This window comes from Amblyomma maculatum, chromosome 8 (assembly GCF_055883805.1).
Source record: "Amblyomma maculatum isolate TAMU_Amacu chromosome 8, ASM5588380v1, whole genome shotgun sequence".
Lineage (NCBI taxonomy): Eukaryota > Metazoa > Arthropoda > Arachnida > Ixodida > Ixodidae > Amblyomma > Amblyomma maculatum.
Window position 1 is genome coordinate 5,070,636 of NC_139351.1, and position 16,414 is coordinate 5,087,049.

The 16,414-nt window shown below is 46.8% G+C and overlaps 1 protein-coding gene across 1 annotated transcript in view; it reads right to left on the reverse strand.

Moving 5' to 3' along the window:
• Positions 1-314: 314 nt before the first annotated feature.
• Positions 315-16,414, reverse strand: part of LOC146180470 (arrestin domain-containing protein 3-like) — a 169,595-nt gene continuing 153,495 nt past the window's right edge. Inside the window, exon 7 of the mRNA XM_084577792.1 lies at positions 315-2,582. Coding sequence (XP_084433918.1) covers positions 2,359-2,582 — 224 coding nt within the window. The 3' untranslated portion in view covers positions 315-2,358. The remainder of the gene's footprint in view (positions 2,583-16,414) is intronic.

Here is a 16,414-nt window from a genome sequence, read left to right on the forward strand (position 1 = left end):
ACACGGAAATTGTTATTTGGAAGCGTTTCCAAAACGGGCGAGCCTACACATGGAACCAATGCGACTCGAGCGTCCACGAGCAAAAAGCCCTCGCTGTCAGGAACACAGAACCGTTGCAGTGTTCCCGCCACCTAACTAACAGTAAGGGCTGTGAGTTGCACTATTTCAAAACAGGTTTTTCATGCCCCGCTTTCGTTAAGCGACACCTCCAGGACAAGTGTAAAATGATGCTATATATTACGTCTCTTTCGTGGTGCTGACCCTGTAGAGGGGGCCGAAATTTGAGAAGCATTTCATCCCTGCTTCAAGCGTGCTTACCCTGAATGCAAACGTCGTCCACTCGTCGGGGAAACAGATCAACGTAAGCAAACACTGTGATCGCCCTACGACGGTACGATGTCCATCATGTGCCGCCAGCTACGCTACAAAATATTGAACTAAATCTTGACGTCAGCCACCGACGCCTTCTTCGACAGTCTTGCAGTGTTGGCAACACACAAACGGGATCTCCAAAATAACGCGTTACACGAAGTCCTCTTCAGCGGAGATTTTGCCCGTTGATTTCCGTCGTAGCAGGGAGTTTTGCTTAGGTCGTCCACCTTGCAGAGGATGCGATCGGCAAATGTTGAGCGTTGTGTAGAGGTTTGTTCTTCTCAACTGCACACTTTGTTCGCGGGTCCACATCAGTAGGTGCCTGCACTGGCCTCGACAAAACACACGCCCCCGCAAGCGAACAGTCACCGGGCCCAATTTGTGGTTTGCGCTGACCACGCATCCGCATTTGTTCGTTCTGCGGTAATGCGTTTGCACCGCTTGCGAATTACCTTTGACGCCCGGGGACAATCTCCTCACGCTGACAAAACGCGTGAGATGCGACATGGATTGCTGGCACTGGCGCGCGCCGTACCCTGTTGAGTGGCTGAGGGGTGACCGTATGCTCGGATAGGCGCGCAATTTGTCTAAAGGCGTACACGCAATCAAAGTGACCCGCCTTGAAGGAAGCTGTCGCTGGTCCTCAAGGCTTCCGCAGGTGCATACTAGATGGCGCACTCTTCGACCTATCTGTACGAAAGGAGACCTTTTCCGAAGTACCGCGATGTACTTATGACTCGAAGAACGTGGCTTTCGGGCTCCCTCCACTTAATTATCGGCTACGAACAGGACAGGACTTCACGAAGATCTGCATTCTTAGCCCCTTCCTGGGTACTTCAGTGCCATAACCCCTAACGCGTATTCCTTGAGGGACAATGTATCACCGGGTAACAGGGAGCTAATGGGTAAACTGCGTTTTGTTTTTACAACCTCCACCGTGAAAGCTGCGATGCGAGTTAAGAAAACGGAAAGGGTAACTAGCAATAGCTTATGAAAGCGGAGTAGTTGCGCCATAGATTTTAGTCAGGGTAGACTTGCCACGGAACAAAGCCTAATGAGACGAGTCTATGCTTTCCATTGCAACCTTTCGTTTACTTCCGGTTAGCTTAATAGTAAAAGGATTTGTGAGCCTGCGCACGTCCTGCAAACCACTTCTTTAGTCTGTATGTTTTTTAGCGCAGTACCCCCTTCGTGGAAAACATGAAAGTGAACGCAACGAGCAAGGTTTAAAAGGCTGGCGTCCACTTTGCTTTGTTCGGTACTTTCGCTACGCGTTACCTGTCGAAATTTCTGCTAACCTCCAAGCGACACTGACTGTGCCGGCATTTGTTTCCTTAGAACCTCTTCACAGGAGAGCAATTAAGAGAGCGGTGTGTTTGCAGCGCACCCTTTTTTGTGCTTGATATCGGCCGCTCAAAATGGCCTAAAAATTCAGAGAAGCGGTGACAAGTCACCTGCGTCCACACGTATTTTTCGTGCTTGAAAGAAAGCCTCAAGGGAAGGGATTTATTTTAATATTTCACGGCTACTGCGTACTAAAAATATTCCTATACGTACGCGCGCTATTTGCATAATTACACTCTAAAAACTATGGCTCAGATGGGAACTTGGCAACGTTTGCGTGATACCGCGAGGTATCCACCGAGCGCCTGAGTTGGGTTTAGATTAATTTAGCTTGCGATAATCAACGCTTACACATATCAGATAAAAAAACGACAAAGTAATCAAATCAGAGCCGCTGTAGAGGCACGCTTAATAAGCAGGCACGTTCCAGGGGTGGCGCGATTACCTCGCCTCTCCTCAATTGGGGTTACACAAGGCTACCGTGCTGTGTGAGGTCGCAGCTAACACCGCGGTTTACAGGCAGCTTTGTACGGCGTGCACGTCCGGCCCCATATTGTTTTTTTCGCGTGGACGCCCTTTTTTTTTTTTTGGCTCCGATCGCGTTCTTTGGTGCCGGATGATCCTCCTCCACGACATAGGCCGTTACGCCCTGGCCTGCCGCTGCTGTTGCTGGTCGTCGCTGGTGCCTGGGCCCTGACTACTGCAGGCGCCCCCGCCTCGGGTCGGGTTGCGGATGGACACATAGACTGGTCGGTAGAGCACCACCGTTTCGCCCTCCTCGACGCCCAGCGAGCCGTCGTACACCTGGCCCAGCTGGAATTCGGGACCGATGTACATGCCGCCTTCCACGTGGTCGCAGCAGACGGCTGCAGGAAAAGCATCTCTTGTTATTCACAATGACACGGCGTACTGTACAAGTGGAGCAGTGCAAATATGGCACGATGCCTGGAGGACACGAAAGGACAAACAGGGTGCTGAACGGACCAAAAAAGGTTATTCAAAACGCTATCGCCATCTTCAGTGACGCAGAAAAAAAGTACATATGGCGACAGCATCCTGAATACACTTTTTGCTGTGAGTTCAGCGCTATGTCGGTCTCTTCGTCCCCTCTAGGCCTAATGTCGTTTGCTGCTTCGCTTGTTACTGACTGATTCCACCATAGTCGAAAGGCCTAATTATATGATATACTTAATTTATCCTGTTTTCAGATATATTGTGCACGTAGTGCTTAATATGTCAGTAGTGCAATTATTTTTTCGTAACCTTAATATTAAGGAAGAAGAAAATGCGAACGATTGCACGACACAAGCAGCACACATTGCTGCGTGCGGATTTCGCGATGACGTAAATAATTGGAGGCATTCAAGTCAATATTTTGTGCAGTCAAACTACAGGTGGCAAAGAGTAATTTAGGCGTCTTTTCGCCATTCTGAGCAAGTTATTGCTTCCAATGAAAAAAGTCAAAAAGTACACTTATCAGGCCATGTTTACGAATCATTTTCTGCGCGACTAGAAGCCACATCTTCTTCAGATTTTCCGAACTGATAACAATTGTGCAATAATCAAACTCACTAAATTTAATTCCTATATATTGAGAGGAAGCATAACAATTTATGCCAAATATTCAATATTTAACTGAATGAGTTCTTTTCACAATTAAACGATAAAAAAACGCCACTTCCAATTTCGCTCAAAATTCTTTGAAGAATGCTGGAGACGTAGGCAAGGAAGAATAGGCAAACGCGTGTTGCTTTGTTTTGCTCATTATTAAGTTACGAGAGCTAAAACTCGTCACTTCTCCAGCACTGGCAAAAGCACCTCAGTGGCGGTCGTGAAGCAGCTGCTACTCCCCCCCTTGCTTTAAAATTGCCCGTAATCGCCATGTCAGGCATTTTTTTTTTCTCAGTGGACAGTATATGATAATTTATTTTTAACAGGTAGCATCAATCTGCGACAAGCGTGATTAAGTAGCGCTGCTGTCGCCGAATCAATTTGGCCTTCCTGGACATAAACGGGGAGTACGACAAGTAAACAGAGAGAGAGAGAGAGAGATTTCGTGCAGGAATTATACTGTGATAACGAAGTAGAAATTACATGGGAAGAGATAAGAAGTAAGGAAGCTGCAAATATATGCTGCAAATAAGGAAGCTGCAAGGATATGCAAATGATTAAGACAAGGTTGCCTTCTATCACCGCTGCTGTTCATGATTTATATGACAAATATGGAACGGCAACTACAAGAACGTACTCTAGGTTTTAACCTGCCTCCTGAGACCCGGCTATGGGGGTTTGTCCAATATATTGGACACTAATTAATGAGAAAGTACTGCTATGCCAAGGCATTCATCCTCATAAAACCATGCTGTCCAATATATTGGACACGTGCTGGCGCCATCTATGCAACATTGATAAAAATGCATCGTTCAAATTCCCGCTAAAACATTTCAAAATGGCGGCATTCCGCGGCGCGCCGATTTATGGCACCTGTCGGCGAAGTAAGTACTGTTTCTCGTATTTCTACCTACTTTCAGAGCATGCCTTTGGCTTTATATTAAAGGTAATACCACAGCGAATGCTTAGAATAAGAAATTTAAACTGTTCAACCGCTTACTTTTATTCACGCGTTCTTTGATTTCGCGTGTCCATTGTGTTGGACGCTGGGACTCAACCCGGTCATTTTGACCGCGCTTTTGCTACGGCCATGTTATGAACAGCAGACGAGTACTGTTGGTATTTAGTGGCTTGAGAACGAAATCGCCTCTCTTTTTTCTTAGGAGACCGGTCTCGTGTGTCTGATGAGACAGCTGACGCAATTTTATAATGTTATAATTTACAATTTTAGTTATAAATTATAATTTGTAGATCATAAAATTATAAATTATAGATCTACAATTTTATAATATGAAAACACCAAATGCCGGCTCTTCTGCATCACAAAGGGCAGAAGATGTTTTAAAATTGGCCAAAGAATGTTAGGATTTATTGTCAATAAAAATAGCGCGAACAGGAACAGCGCCCAACAAAGTAGCGTAGAAAGTGAAGAAGCAAGCGAACTTTTTTTTGAGCGGAGGAAGGCTCGTTTTTACGTTCTTTTTCGCCAGTTTACCTTTGAAGTTAAGAAAAAAAAATTCAGACGAGTTTGAGAGCAATATCTGCGGCATGTAAATGTATGCGCGCTTGGCGAAAAAAGAGCGAGTAGAATCCCAGTGTCCAATATATTGGACGTCGCACTGAGCCAAAACTATCAGGGCTATTGAAAAAATATTCTCTCTGTATTCTGAAAAAGTATTCTGAAAATATTTCGTCCTGTCTACTGCTATGTCTGTGTCTATGTTATTTGCGCTAGTCGTTTTATTTATGATGACGCACCAACTAGCCCAGCTTTCTGTTTCGACTGCAAAATATTTAACACTTTTCACCTTCATAACGAAATTTTACGAAAACTCTGTGCACCCAAATGCTTTCTGGGAGGAACGGTCGTAGAACAGCGCCTCCCCGGTTTAAGGTATGCAGACTATATTGTGCTGTTAGCAAATAGCCAGGAAGACAGTTAAGTATTGCGGAGACGAAGAGGACGCTCTAAGCTTCCGTTTTAGTGCAGTTAAGTTGGGTCTGATGATTTTCAACTGATCAACTGATTAGGGTCCTAAAATACAAGGCCACAAAATAACCAGAGTACCAGAATATAAATATCTCGGGGTATGGGTAAACGAAGGATTGGCATACATTGTAACGCATGAGCAATCACTTAAGGCCAAAGGGCGAAGAAATGCCTGGATAATGAAGCATAGGGCATTGTGGGGATACAATAGGTATGAGGTTTTGAGGGGAAAGGAATTATGGTGCCCGGACTTACTTTCGGAAATGCGGCTTTGTGCCTAAAATCAGAGGTACAGTCGACATTAGGAATACATCAGAGATCCGTTGGACGATTAGCACTAGGTGCCCACGGCAAAACTACAAATGCAGCGGTACAGGGAGATATGGGCTCGGCATCTTTCGAAGTACGAGAAGCTCAGAGTAAAATATTATATGAAGAAAGCCTGAGGAAATTGGACGGTAACAGATGGGCAGCTAAAGTATTTAAACACCTGTACTTAAAAAGCGTTGACTCACAACGGAGGAGAAGAACTAGGAAACTAACCAGTAAGTATGCTGATCACAAGGACGAAGAAATAAAGAGCGTTAAGCAACAGGTTAAAAACACAGAAGGTAAAAATTGGATAAATCCTATGGAAAAGAAACAGAGTGTAGAACTATAGCGAAAGTGTAAAAAGGCAGATCAGGAAGGAAGCTTTCTTTGATAACTCAAGAGGCAGTGCCCTACTCTCTGAAGCTAGATCAAGATGCTTTAGAACACGCAGCTACAAAAATAAATTTGACCAAGAAGATGACACATGCGCAGTATGTAATAAATCCATAGAAACAATTGAACATCTTATATTCGAATGTGATGGTACCCGCCGGATGTCGGCACAGGTGCTGTAACTCTGCTTGAAACCCTGGGGTTTAGAGATACCAGTGGTCGGCTGAATGAACCTGTGGTGGAAGCTAGCCAAAAGCGATTGGAAGATTGCTGGCCTAAAAGCAGAAAAGAGACATAATGTTAGCAATGTAGAAACAACTCAATAAATGGAATTATGGTATAGTTAACCGATCGAAAACAATATTCAAGATATAGAGAAACAAACGAGCATGATAGCAACTGCTACCAACCCGCTTCAAAGGAGCCACTCCTCTCCTATAATCCGTCCGTCCGTCCGTCCAAACTGCTGGCTCTCTAACCTTTCTCCTTTTATTTTCCCCTTAGGCATATAAGCCTGTTGACTGCCTCTGACATTCTTTGGTCGATAAAATGCTGGCAATGACTGTGATTGCGCTTCGTATTTCTCGATTACTGGTCCTCTGTGACTTGGAGTGCAAAAATGGCCTCTTTTTCAATAGAAAATTCAGTTGCTAGACTGCGCCAGTCCTGTTTTTTTCCGCGTGTCTTGTATCCGTGTTTCCATTGCACTGCTCCCCTCCATGATGGTTCAAACAAGCACAAAAACAGCAAGTTATATACGGATGTCAAGAGTTAATTACAAATCCAAGGCAGGATTCAAATATAAGAATAACAGGCGTCACATGCGTCATCACAAGTCGTTTCGAGCCTCGACGGTCGAAAGGAGATCGAAATCCAGATTTAGAAAGCTTTCAGTAATGCATGTCACGGCGCACTTATGATACCAGTTAATTGATAGGAAAATATCAAACACGAGAATATCTGCATTTTGTTATTGAAATTATTTGTGCTTATGCTTTGAGTTCATGCCATGTCCTTTTCAACGTCAAAATTCTTAGTATGCGCAGCGCAAAAAAATAACAAAAATCGCATTTTGGCAATGACCGCAGTATGGTAAGGTCTCGAATTAATCTGGATTTTCAGAAGGCGCGGAACAGACCAGTGAGGAAGAAGTGCGTCAACAAATTAGCGGTAAGCGGAAAAGTAGAAGAATTCAGGCTCTTCCTGCGGAATAGATATTCATTGCTCACCCAGGAAGCCGACCTTAGCCCAGACACAATAAACAATAACTTCACAGATATCATTACTGAGTGTGCTGTAGTAGTAGGCGGTAGAAATGTTAGAGACAATACGGTTAAACTGTTGTGTCTTCACCAAAAATACATGACAAGAGAGCATGACATATGCCTGGGTATATTCAGGTGATGTCTGGCACACGAAGAAGAAGAACCAAGACCAAGTGCAGCTGCTTTTATAGCCGCTATCATCTGTCCCATGACGTCACGCAAGCATGCTGCGAGAGCAATGACACAACATGTCTTCCCCTATACAGTGTTCGTTGTTATTATGGCCGATAGCTGTCTGGGGTCCTTGTCTTACGAGTGCTACGACGGAGTGGCGGTTGCGGAGTAGGTGGCGCCTGAGGATCAGGCTGGGGATCAGGTGGCGGTTGAGGATCTGGCTGAGGATCAGGTGGCGGTTGACGATCAGGCTGTGGTGCAGGTACAGAGTCCGATTGCGGAAATTCCGGTGCTGAAGTGTTGCCTTCGGTTGTTGACGTGTCGTTCGAGGTGTGCAGCCCCGTACCCTCGGGTGGAGTCATATGCAGCTGGATGCTCGGATTACCTCTGGCCGGGATGGTAGGGTGGTCAAGCGTCACCTTGTCCTGAAATGTACGCAGTCGGAGGCCATCAGCATGAACGTATTGTTCTTCGTTCCCCGTAAGAAGCAAGCACGTGCAGGCGCTCACCCGCCTGCGGATTATCCCTGCTATCCATTTTTCATTGAAAGGTAGGAGACCCTTTACCAGGACGCCATCACCGTTCTCTAACTCTCTCCAGGGTCCGCGGGTTCAGTTTCCAGACTGCTTTAAATGATCCAATTTGTTTGTCATTCTTTGCTCCATGTCAGGTAGCAGCAGGCTCAGTCGGGTTCGGGCAACCACGACAGTAATCTCTGCTCTGGTGTTTCCTCGGTGGTCCCCGTTGGGATATCTGAACAAGAATTCTATATGTGAACAAGAACTGATCAATACGGTGCTGCAAAAGACATCGCCTTACTTTTCTGGTGCTCGTCCTGGATCTGCTTGCAGTGGTCTATTTTCACTTTCTGCACACAGCGCTCGATCCGCACTGTCATTTGAAGCAGGATGATAAGGAGGGCATTTACTGTGCCGAATGCCATTCCTGGTTAAGAAGTTCTCAAAATATGCACAATAAAACTGCGGGCCGTCGTCGGTCACTGCTTTTTCTGATAACCCATATGCGGAAAACACACAACGCAGTTTTTCCACAGTCTCTTCCCTGATCGTCGAACGCATCGCAAACACTTCCACCCACTTAGAATGCGCGTCAACAAGCACTAGAAACCACTCTCCGTCACAACCATCTTCCAAGTGCTTCTCATACTCATGTACTTCATTGCTTCTTAGACCTGCTGGGCAAGTTGCAGTTCCTTTTGTTTACATAAGGACTTCACAAGTGAAGTGTTTTGGATGTGCATGTCTTACTGCACATGTGTGGTGGTTGTTTGCTAGTGTGTGACTATGTGGTGGACTTTGTGACTGTCCTGCTTGGAAGATGGTTGTGTTACACTGGGACGATTGTGGTAATAGCTGCTGGGCAAAGAGGTGTGTAGAATTTGTGACTGTCATTCTTGGACGATGATTGAGTTCTGCGGAGAAGACAGTGCTATTATCTTCTTGGCAAAGAAGAGGCGTGAGAATACGATGTACATGGATGTAGAAGAGCATGAATGGTGATGAGGAAATGTGTGTTCAGATCCATATTATAGTTGGTAGTGTGCACCTGTGTTGTGTTTCTTCTCATGTGATTGAGTTTGTTGCGCTACATTTCTGGGCACTCCTAAAGGAAGGCTTATCTTCCTCTTATTAGAATGTATTCTAAGATTTATCACCTCAGCACAAATCGAAAAAGAGTTGCAGCTGTCTTAATGAGAAGTTAAGTGGGTTAGTTTAGGAAAACCATCATTTAAAAAGCATGGGGATGTACTAAACATTTGTGCTTGGATAACTTCTAGGTAGTTCAGCGCGCAGGATAAGGCAATTTTCGGGTTCTTTATGACATCCTTGAAAAAAACCGAGGACTTTAAAAATAGCCTTCATTTGTTGTGTTGTCTGCATATGCAGGAATGCAATAAGTCCCATATTTTGTTCCCAACAAAATTTTAATTCATAAACCACCCTGAAAGCAGCCTTTTGCGGAATGGTTTAGAAATGGTAGTTTCCCTAAGTAATGGTTGTGCTCTTGCAAAAAGTGCGAACTTAGAAAAGTGAGTTCACAGATTTCAGAACACGCTATTCAGGTTTAGAGCCTAAATTAACATAATAAAGCGGTCTGCTGCACACGCTGGGCTGTCCTTTTCAACAGGACCCTGCTGTGCGGCGATTGCTTCGAGTTGCCTTTTTTTTCTCAGCTTTACAGCTGTCCAGCCCCTTGGTTGGTTGCCTGACGTGCATCTTCGTCTAGGCTTCATATTTTTCATCAGGTGCACTCGTTCCCACCTACGCGTCGGTCAGCCCCAGGATAACAAGGAAACCCTCTGTGCCGCATGTGGCATGTGGCACACTCTTTCATCGTTTGTTCTATATCCTGAGTTAATATCGGCCACCACACGTCGCTTCGCGACATCATTTTCATTCTGGTCATTCCCAGGTGGCCTTCGTGTAACGTTGCCAGCACTTGAGCACGCAGGCTCACTGGCACTACTACGCGGTTTCCCCAAGTTACACAACCTAGTCGATAGAAAGTTCGGAACGCCGGATGGGGTTCACAATCTGCCCGTGGGGTCGGAAGCGGCCAGCCTGGCCGCTGCTAACTAATCGATGCACCGCGGCGCACAAACGGTTTCAAGCGAGAAACATGAACAATTTCAGTTCCATGGTGGCGTGACTTTGTAGTTAACTAGGGAAGTTTTGCTTATGACCTCGTAAGGACCAAGGTAGCGGTGGTGGAATTTGTCACTAAGGCCAGGGGTTCGCAGTGGTGTATAAAGCAGTACTTCGTCACCAGGACGAAAAGAGACCACGCGATACTTAGAATCGTAGTGACTCTTGCGGTGTTCCTGGCACGCTGCTGTGTTAAGCCGGGCAAGATGACGGCATCTGGCCACACGAGATAAGAACTGGGTAGGTACTGATGTGGAGTAGTCGGGTGTAGAGAAGAAGGAAGAGTCGAGAATAGTTGTGGGAGGATGGCTATAAGCGAGAAAAAATTGAGAGTAACCGGTAGTCCGCTGTACCGCTGTATTAAGGCGAATGTGACGAATGGTAGAATAGTGTCCGATTTCGATGATATGATGTGATGTACATGGATATCATGTACATCATGTACATCAGGTGCAATGAAATCGCTCAGTGAGACCGTTAGTCTGGGGATGGTAGCTTGAGGTTGTCTTTTGAAGGGTGGCTGACGCGTGAAGAACTCCGGCCACGACTCTTGATAGGAAGGCCGTCCCGCGGTCACTTAGGAGCACCCGAGGAGCACCATGACGCAATAAAAGTGATCGCAAAACGAAATTTGCTACTTTTTGGGCGGAACCAGTCGGTACAGGTGCTGTCTAAGCGTAGCGTGTAAGGTGGTCGACAACTGCTATAATCCAATGGTTACCCTCATCGGAGAGCGGGAGGGGACCATATAAGTCGATTCCAACTACGTCGAATGGCGTGACAGGGCAGGGAAGAGGTTGTAGAAGGCCAGCGGGTCAAGGAGGCCGCTTGCGACGTTGGCACAGAGTGCGGGATGCGACGTATTTGGCAACGCTGGAAGATAGGCCTGGCCAAAAGAATCGTTTTTTCATGCGGTCGTAGGTTTTGTCAAAACCAAGATGACCTGCAGTAGCGTCATCGTGGAGAGCCACCAGTATACGTGGGCGAAGTACACGCGGAACGAATGGGATCCAGCGAGTTCCATCAGGGCAATACACGTAGCGGCGTAGGTTGGCATCTTCGAGCTTGAAATTGCGAACCTGTCGGCGAAGCTGAGCATTAGGTGGGTCCGAAGCGCCGATAAGGCGGTCGATGATGGGACGGCAGTAAGAATGGGATAATTGCTGTGAGCGGAGAGCGTGTTTGTTCTCAGAGTCGTCAAAAGAAACTGTTGTGATATACGTCAGAGAAAGGGATGGTCGGCTGTGGTCAGAGGTGGAAATGCACTGGGAGAAAAACAGCAAGATGTATTCCGAAAGTGGACAGCGAGAAAGAGCTTCGGCGTCTTGGTGTTGGTTGGTTGGTTGGTTCACAGGAAGGGAAAGGCGCAGTATCTGTCACACTTGCTCTGCGGACACCTGAACCGCGCCGTAAGGGAAGGGAGGAAGGTGGGAGTGAAAGTGGAAAGTGAGAAAGGGGAGCCGTAGTGGAGGGCTACAGAGTAATTTCGACCACCTGGGGATCTTTAATGTGCGCTGACATCGCACAGCACACGGACGCCACTTCGTTTCGCCTCCATTGAAACGCAGCCGCCGAGGTCGGGTTCGAACTCGGGAACTCCGGCACAGTAGTCGGGCGTCTTACCACTGCACCACCCCGGCGGGGCGCGTCTTGGTGTTGGCGACCCGATTTATAAGTGACGTCGAAACGGTATCCTTGCAGGCGTAGAATCCAACGGCCAAATCGGCCTGTCAAATGTTTGAGCGAAGACAACCAGCAAAGAGCATGGTGATCGGTCACGACTGTGAAGTGCCGACCGTATAAATAAGGGCGAAATTTTGGATATCCCAGACGACGGCAAGAGACTTCTGCTCGGTAATGGTGTAGTTTTTCTCGGCTGGCGTCATAGTTTGACTGGCGAAGGCAATCACTTTCTCACGCGCAGTTGCATCGCGCTGCAGAAGTACAGCGCCAAGACCGTGACCACTGGCATCAGTGTGCAGGATGGTTGGAGCGCTGTCACTGAAGTGGCCAATAACATAATCCGATGTCGGGGCGTGCTTTAGGTCGTTAAAAGCAGTTTCGCACTGTTCGTTTCACATGAAAGGGCTGCGTGCTTTAAGTAGTTCATGAAGTGGAGCAGCAATAGTTGCCGTATAAAACGCCGGAAATAAGACGCTAGGCCGAGGAAACTGCGCAGATCAGCAGTCCGTTGCGGACCAGCAAAATTCAAAACCGCGATGATCGTTTCAGGGTCTGGACGAGTGCCGTCATGGCTGACCAGATGTCCTAATATTTTAATTTCCTTCTGTGCAAAGTGTCACTTCTTGGAGTTGAGCTGAAGGCCTGCTGAAGCGAGACACGTGAGGACTTCAGATTCTCTATTTTAGGCCATGAAGTGCAGTATCGATCATTCTTTCAAATGTCGCTGGTGCGTTACAAACTGAGAAAGGCATAACATTAAATTCGTAAAAGCCATCGGGAGTTGCGAAAGCGGTGTTTTATTTGTTGTCTTCGTGCATAGGGTTTTGCCAATAACCTGAGCGGAGGTCCAAAGTCGTGAAATATTCGGCGCCTTGGAGAGGGTCAAAGGCGTCATCAATTCGCGGCATCGGGTATACATCTTTGCGGGTAATTTTGTTGAGTGCGCGGTAATCAACTCAAAAGCGTACCGAGCCGTCCTTTTTTTAACTAGCACTACTGGGGAAGTGCAAGCTGGGTTTCGCAAGGCAAGATGAACTAGAGATCAGATTGCCAACCTTCGCTGAATTATGGAAAAAGCAAGAGAGTTCCAGAAGCCCATCTACTTCTGCTTTATTGATTATGCGAAAGCGTTTGACTGCGTAGATCACAACAGATTGTGGCAAGCTCTCCAAGAGATGGGAGTTCCAATTCGCCTCATCTGTCTCCTCAGGAACCTGTATGAAGGACAAGAGGCCACAGAACTCAGCATGGTCTTACTGATTGGTTCCCGATTGAGAAAGGAGTGAAACAAGGCGGCATACTGTCACCTTGCCTATTTAACCTATATGCTGAGTGCATCATAAGGAAGGGCGGTCTGGACGAGTCTTCAGCTGGAGTGAAAATTGCTGGAAAACGTATCAACAACCTTAGATATGCGGATGATAACACTTTAATGGCAGAAAGTGAAGTGCAACTCAAGAGACTTCTGATGCGTGTACAAGAGAGTGAGAAGTTTGGGCTTAAACTGAATATTAAAAAGACAAAGATCATGGCGTCTTGCCCTATCAAGTCCTGGAGCATCAAGGAACAAGAAGTGGAAGCCGTGACGGATTTTCTCTTTTTGGGCTCCAAGATTACCCCGGAAGGTGACTGCAGCCATGAAATTAGGAGACGCCTGCTTTTGGGAAAGAAAGCCATGGTTAGCATTGACCGCCTAGTTAAGAGCAGAGCATCAGAGTGCCAACAAAGAGCCGTACAACTCGTACTATGGTCTTTCCAGTTGTGATATATGGATGCGAGAGTTGGACTGTGAAAAAGGCTGACCGCCGAAGAATTGACACGTTTGAATTGTGGTGCTGGCGGAGACTCTTGAGAGTTCCTTGGACTGCCAGAAGATCAAATCAGTCGATATTGTCGACCACGAACCCTGCCTGCTCATTGGAGGGTCGAATTCTAAAGTTAAAGCTTAGCTACTTTGGTCATCTGATGAGAAGAGAGGAGTCGCAGGAGAAAGCTTTGATGTTGGGAAAGGTTGAGGGTTACCGGAGAAGGGGTAGGCAGCGTACGCGATGGTTAGATGGCATCCTCGAGGCGTTGCAGATCAAGTTATGTGATGTTAGGAAGACAGTGACAGACCGTAAAGCGTGGCGTGATATGGTCCATAGGGTCACGAAGAGTCGGACACGACTGAACGACTGAACAGAACTGAACTGGGGAGGACCATGGGCTTGCTGAGGGACGAATAATATTGCGACTTAGCATGTCATTTACATTTTCTTCAATTACTTTTCGTTCAGAGAGGGAAACTCGATAAGGCCGTCGGCGAACGATAGAGTTACCTTCAATAATGATGCGATGGTGCGCAACACTAGTCTGTCCCAGTGGTGGGGAAGTGGCATTAAAATGGCTTGGTGGTGTCGAAGCAATATCAGCAGTTCTTGGCGTTGGTTCAGCGTTAGGTTAGGATTAATAGTCTTTGTGAGAACAGAAAGAGAAACGTCTGACGAAACACGGTGCTGAGGCAGAGGGGCGGTGGGCACCATCAGGGACAAATGTTTAACATCCACCATGCAAGGAAGAGAAGTTCCTTTTTCGAGCACGAGGGATTCAAGTGAAGTGTTAGTGGCCGCTACTGTCGCTGAGCCGCTGCGGAACCGGACAAGACTAGTCTGGAAGGCGATGCCGCGTAGCTTCAGCGAGAAGCAGGGCCGAAGGAAGCAAGGGGATCGAAGTTCACCTCCACCATTTCTGAAAGAAGGCTAGGTCGAGACGGCAAGGTCGGCATGCCTTGTCTAGCGTTTAAATCCGATCACGAACCCAGACGCTTGCCGGAGCCGGTGCCGCGGGACGATGAAGATGGCATGTACAAACGAAAGAAGAAGACCATGGTAGGCTCACAATATATATATATATATATATATATATATATATATATATATATATATACACACACCAAAATGAAATCTTGGCCACGGTCAATAGCAGTGAAAAATGAAGACCAACGTGTAAAACAATTTATTGACGTTTCGGCTGTGGAACAGCCGAAACGTCAATAAATTGTTTTACACGTTGGTCTGCATTTTTCACTATATATATATATATATATATATATATATATAAACAGGATGTCACACAACTTTCCCGATTATCTATTTTAGATAATCGGGAAAGTTGTGTGATATCCTGTTTGAATTTAACTCTGGCCCATTAGTAACAAGCAATCCATGTCTATATATATATATATATATATATATATATATATATATATATATATATCTTGTGAAAGAAGGCTAGGTCAAGACGGCGAGGTCGTGGCGGCAAGGACAGCGAAGCCTTGTCCAGCGTTTTAATCCGGTCACCAACCCAGGCACGCGCCAGAGCCTTCGCCGCGGGACGATGATGATGGTATGTACAAATGAAAGAAGATGATGATGGCATGTACAAATGAAAGAAGGTACACAGAAGGCTCACACAATCTGCCCGGGGGGTCGGAAGCGGCCAGTCTGGCCGCTCCTAACTAACCGATGAACCGCGGCGCACAAACGGTTTCAAGCGAGAGACATGAACAATTTCAGTTCCACGGTGGCGTCGATCGGCTGGGGGATCAACAGGCGTGATTTTGTAGTTAACTGGAGAAGTTTGGCTGATGATCTTGTAGGGACCAAGGTCATCATCATCATCAGCCTGATTATACCCACTGCAGGGCGAAGGCCTCTCCCATATTTCTCCACTTAACCCGGTTCTGTGCTAGCTGCATCCACTTGACCCCTGCGAACTTCTTAATCTCATCCGCCCACCTAACTTTCTGCCTCCCCCTGCTACGCTTTCCTTGAAACCAAGGTAGCGGTGGTGGAATTTGTCACTAAGGCCAGGGGTGCGCAGTGGAGTATAAAGCAGTACTTCGTCACCGGGACGATAAGAGACCACGCGATGCGTAGAATCGTAGCGGCTCTTGCGGTCTTCCTGGCACGTTGCTGTGTTGAGGCGGGCAAGATGACGGCATCTGGCCACACGAGATAAGAACTGGGTAGGTACCGATGTGGAGTAGTCGGGCGTAGAGAAGAAGGAAGCGTCGAGAATTGTAGTGGGAGGACGGCCATAAACGAGGAAAAATGGAGAATAACCGGTAGTCCGCTGTACTGCTGCGTTATAGGCGAAAGTGACGAATGGTAGAATAGTGTCCCAATTTCGATGATCCGGTGTGATATACATGGAGATCATATCCGATAAGGTGCGGTGAAATCGCTCAGTCAGCCCGTTAGTCTGGGGATGGTAGCTCGAGGTTGTCTTATGAAGGGTGGATGACGCGTAAAGAACTTCGGCAACAACTGTCGATAAGAAGGCCGTCCCGCGGTCACTTAGGAGCACCCGAGGAGCGCCATGACGCAATACAATTGACTGCAAAAAGAAATTTGCTACTTCTTGAGCGGAACCGGTCGGTACAGGTGCTGTCTCAGCATAGCGTGTAAGGTGGTCGACAGCTGTTATAATCCAATGGTTACCCCCATCGGAGAGAGGTAGGGGACCATATAAATCGATGCCGACTACGTCGAATGGCGTGGCGGGACAGGGAACAGGTTGTAGAAGGCCAGCGGGTGAAGAAGTCGGCCGTTTGCGACGTTGGC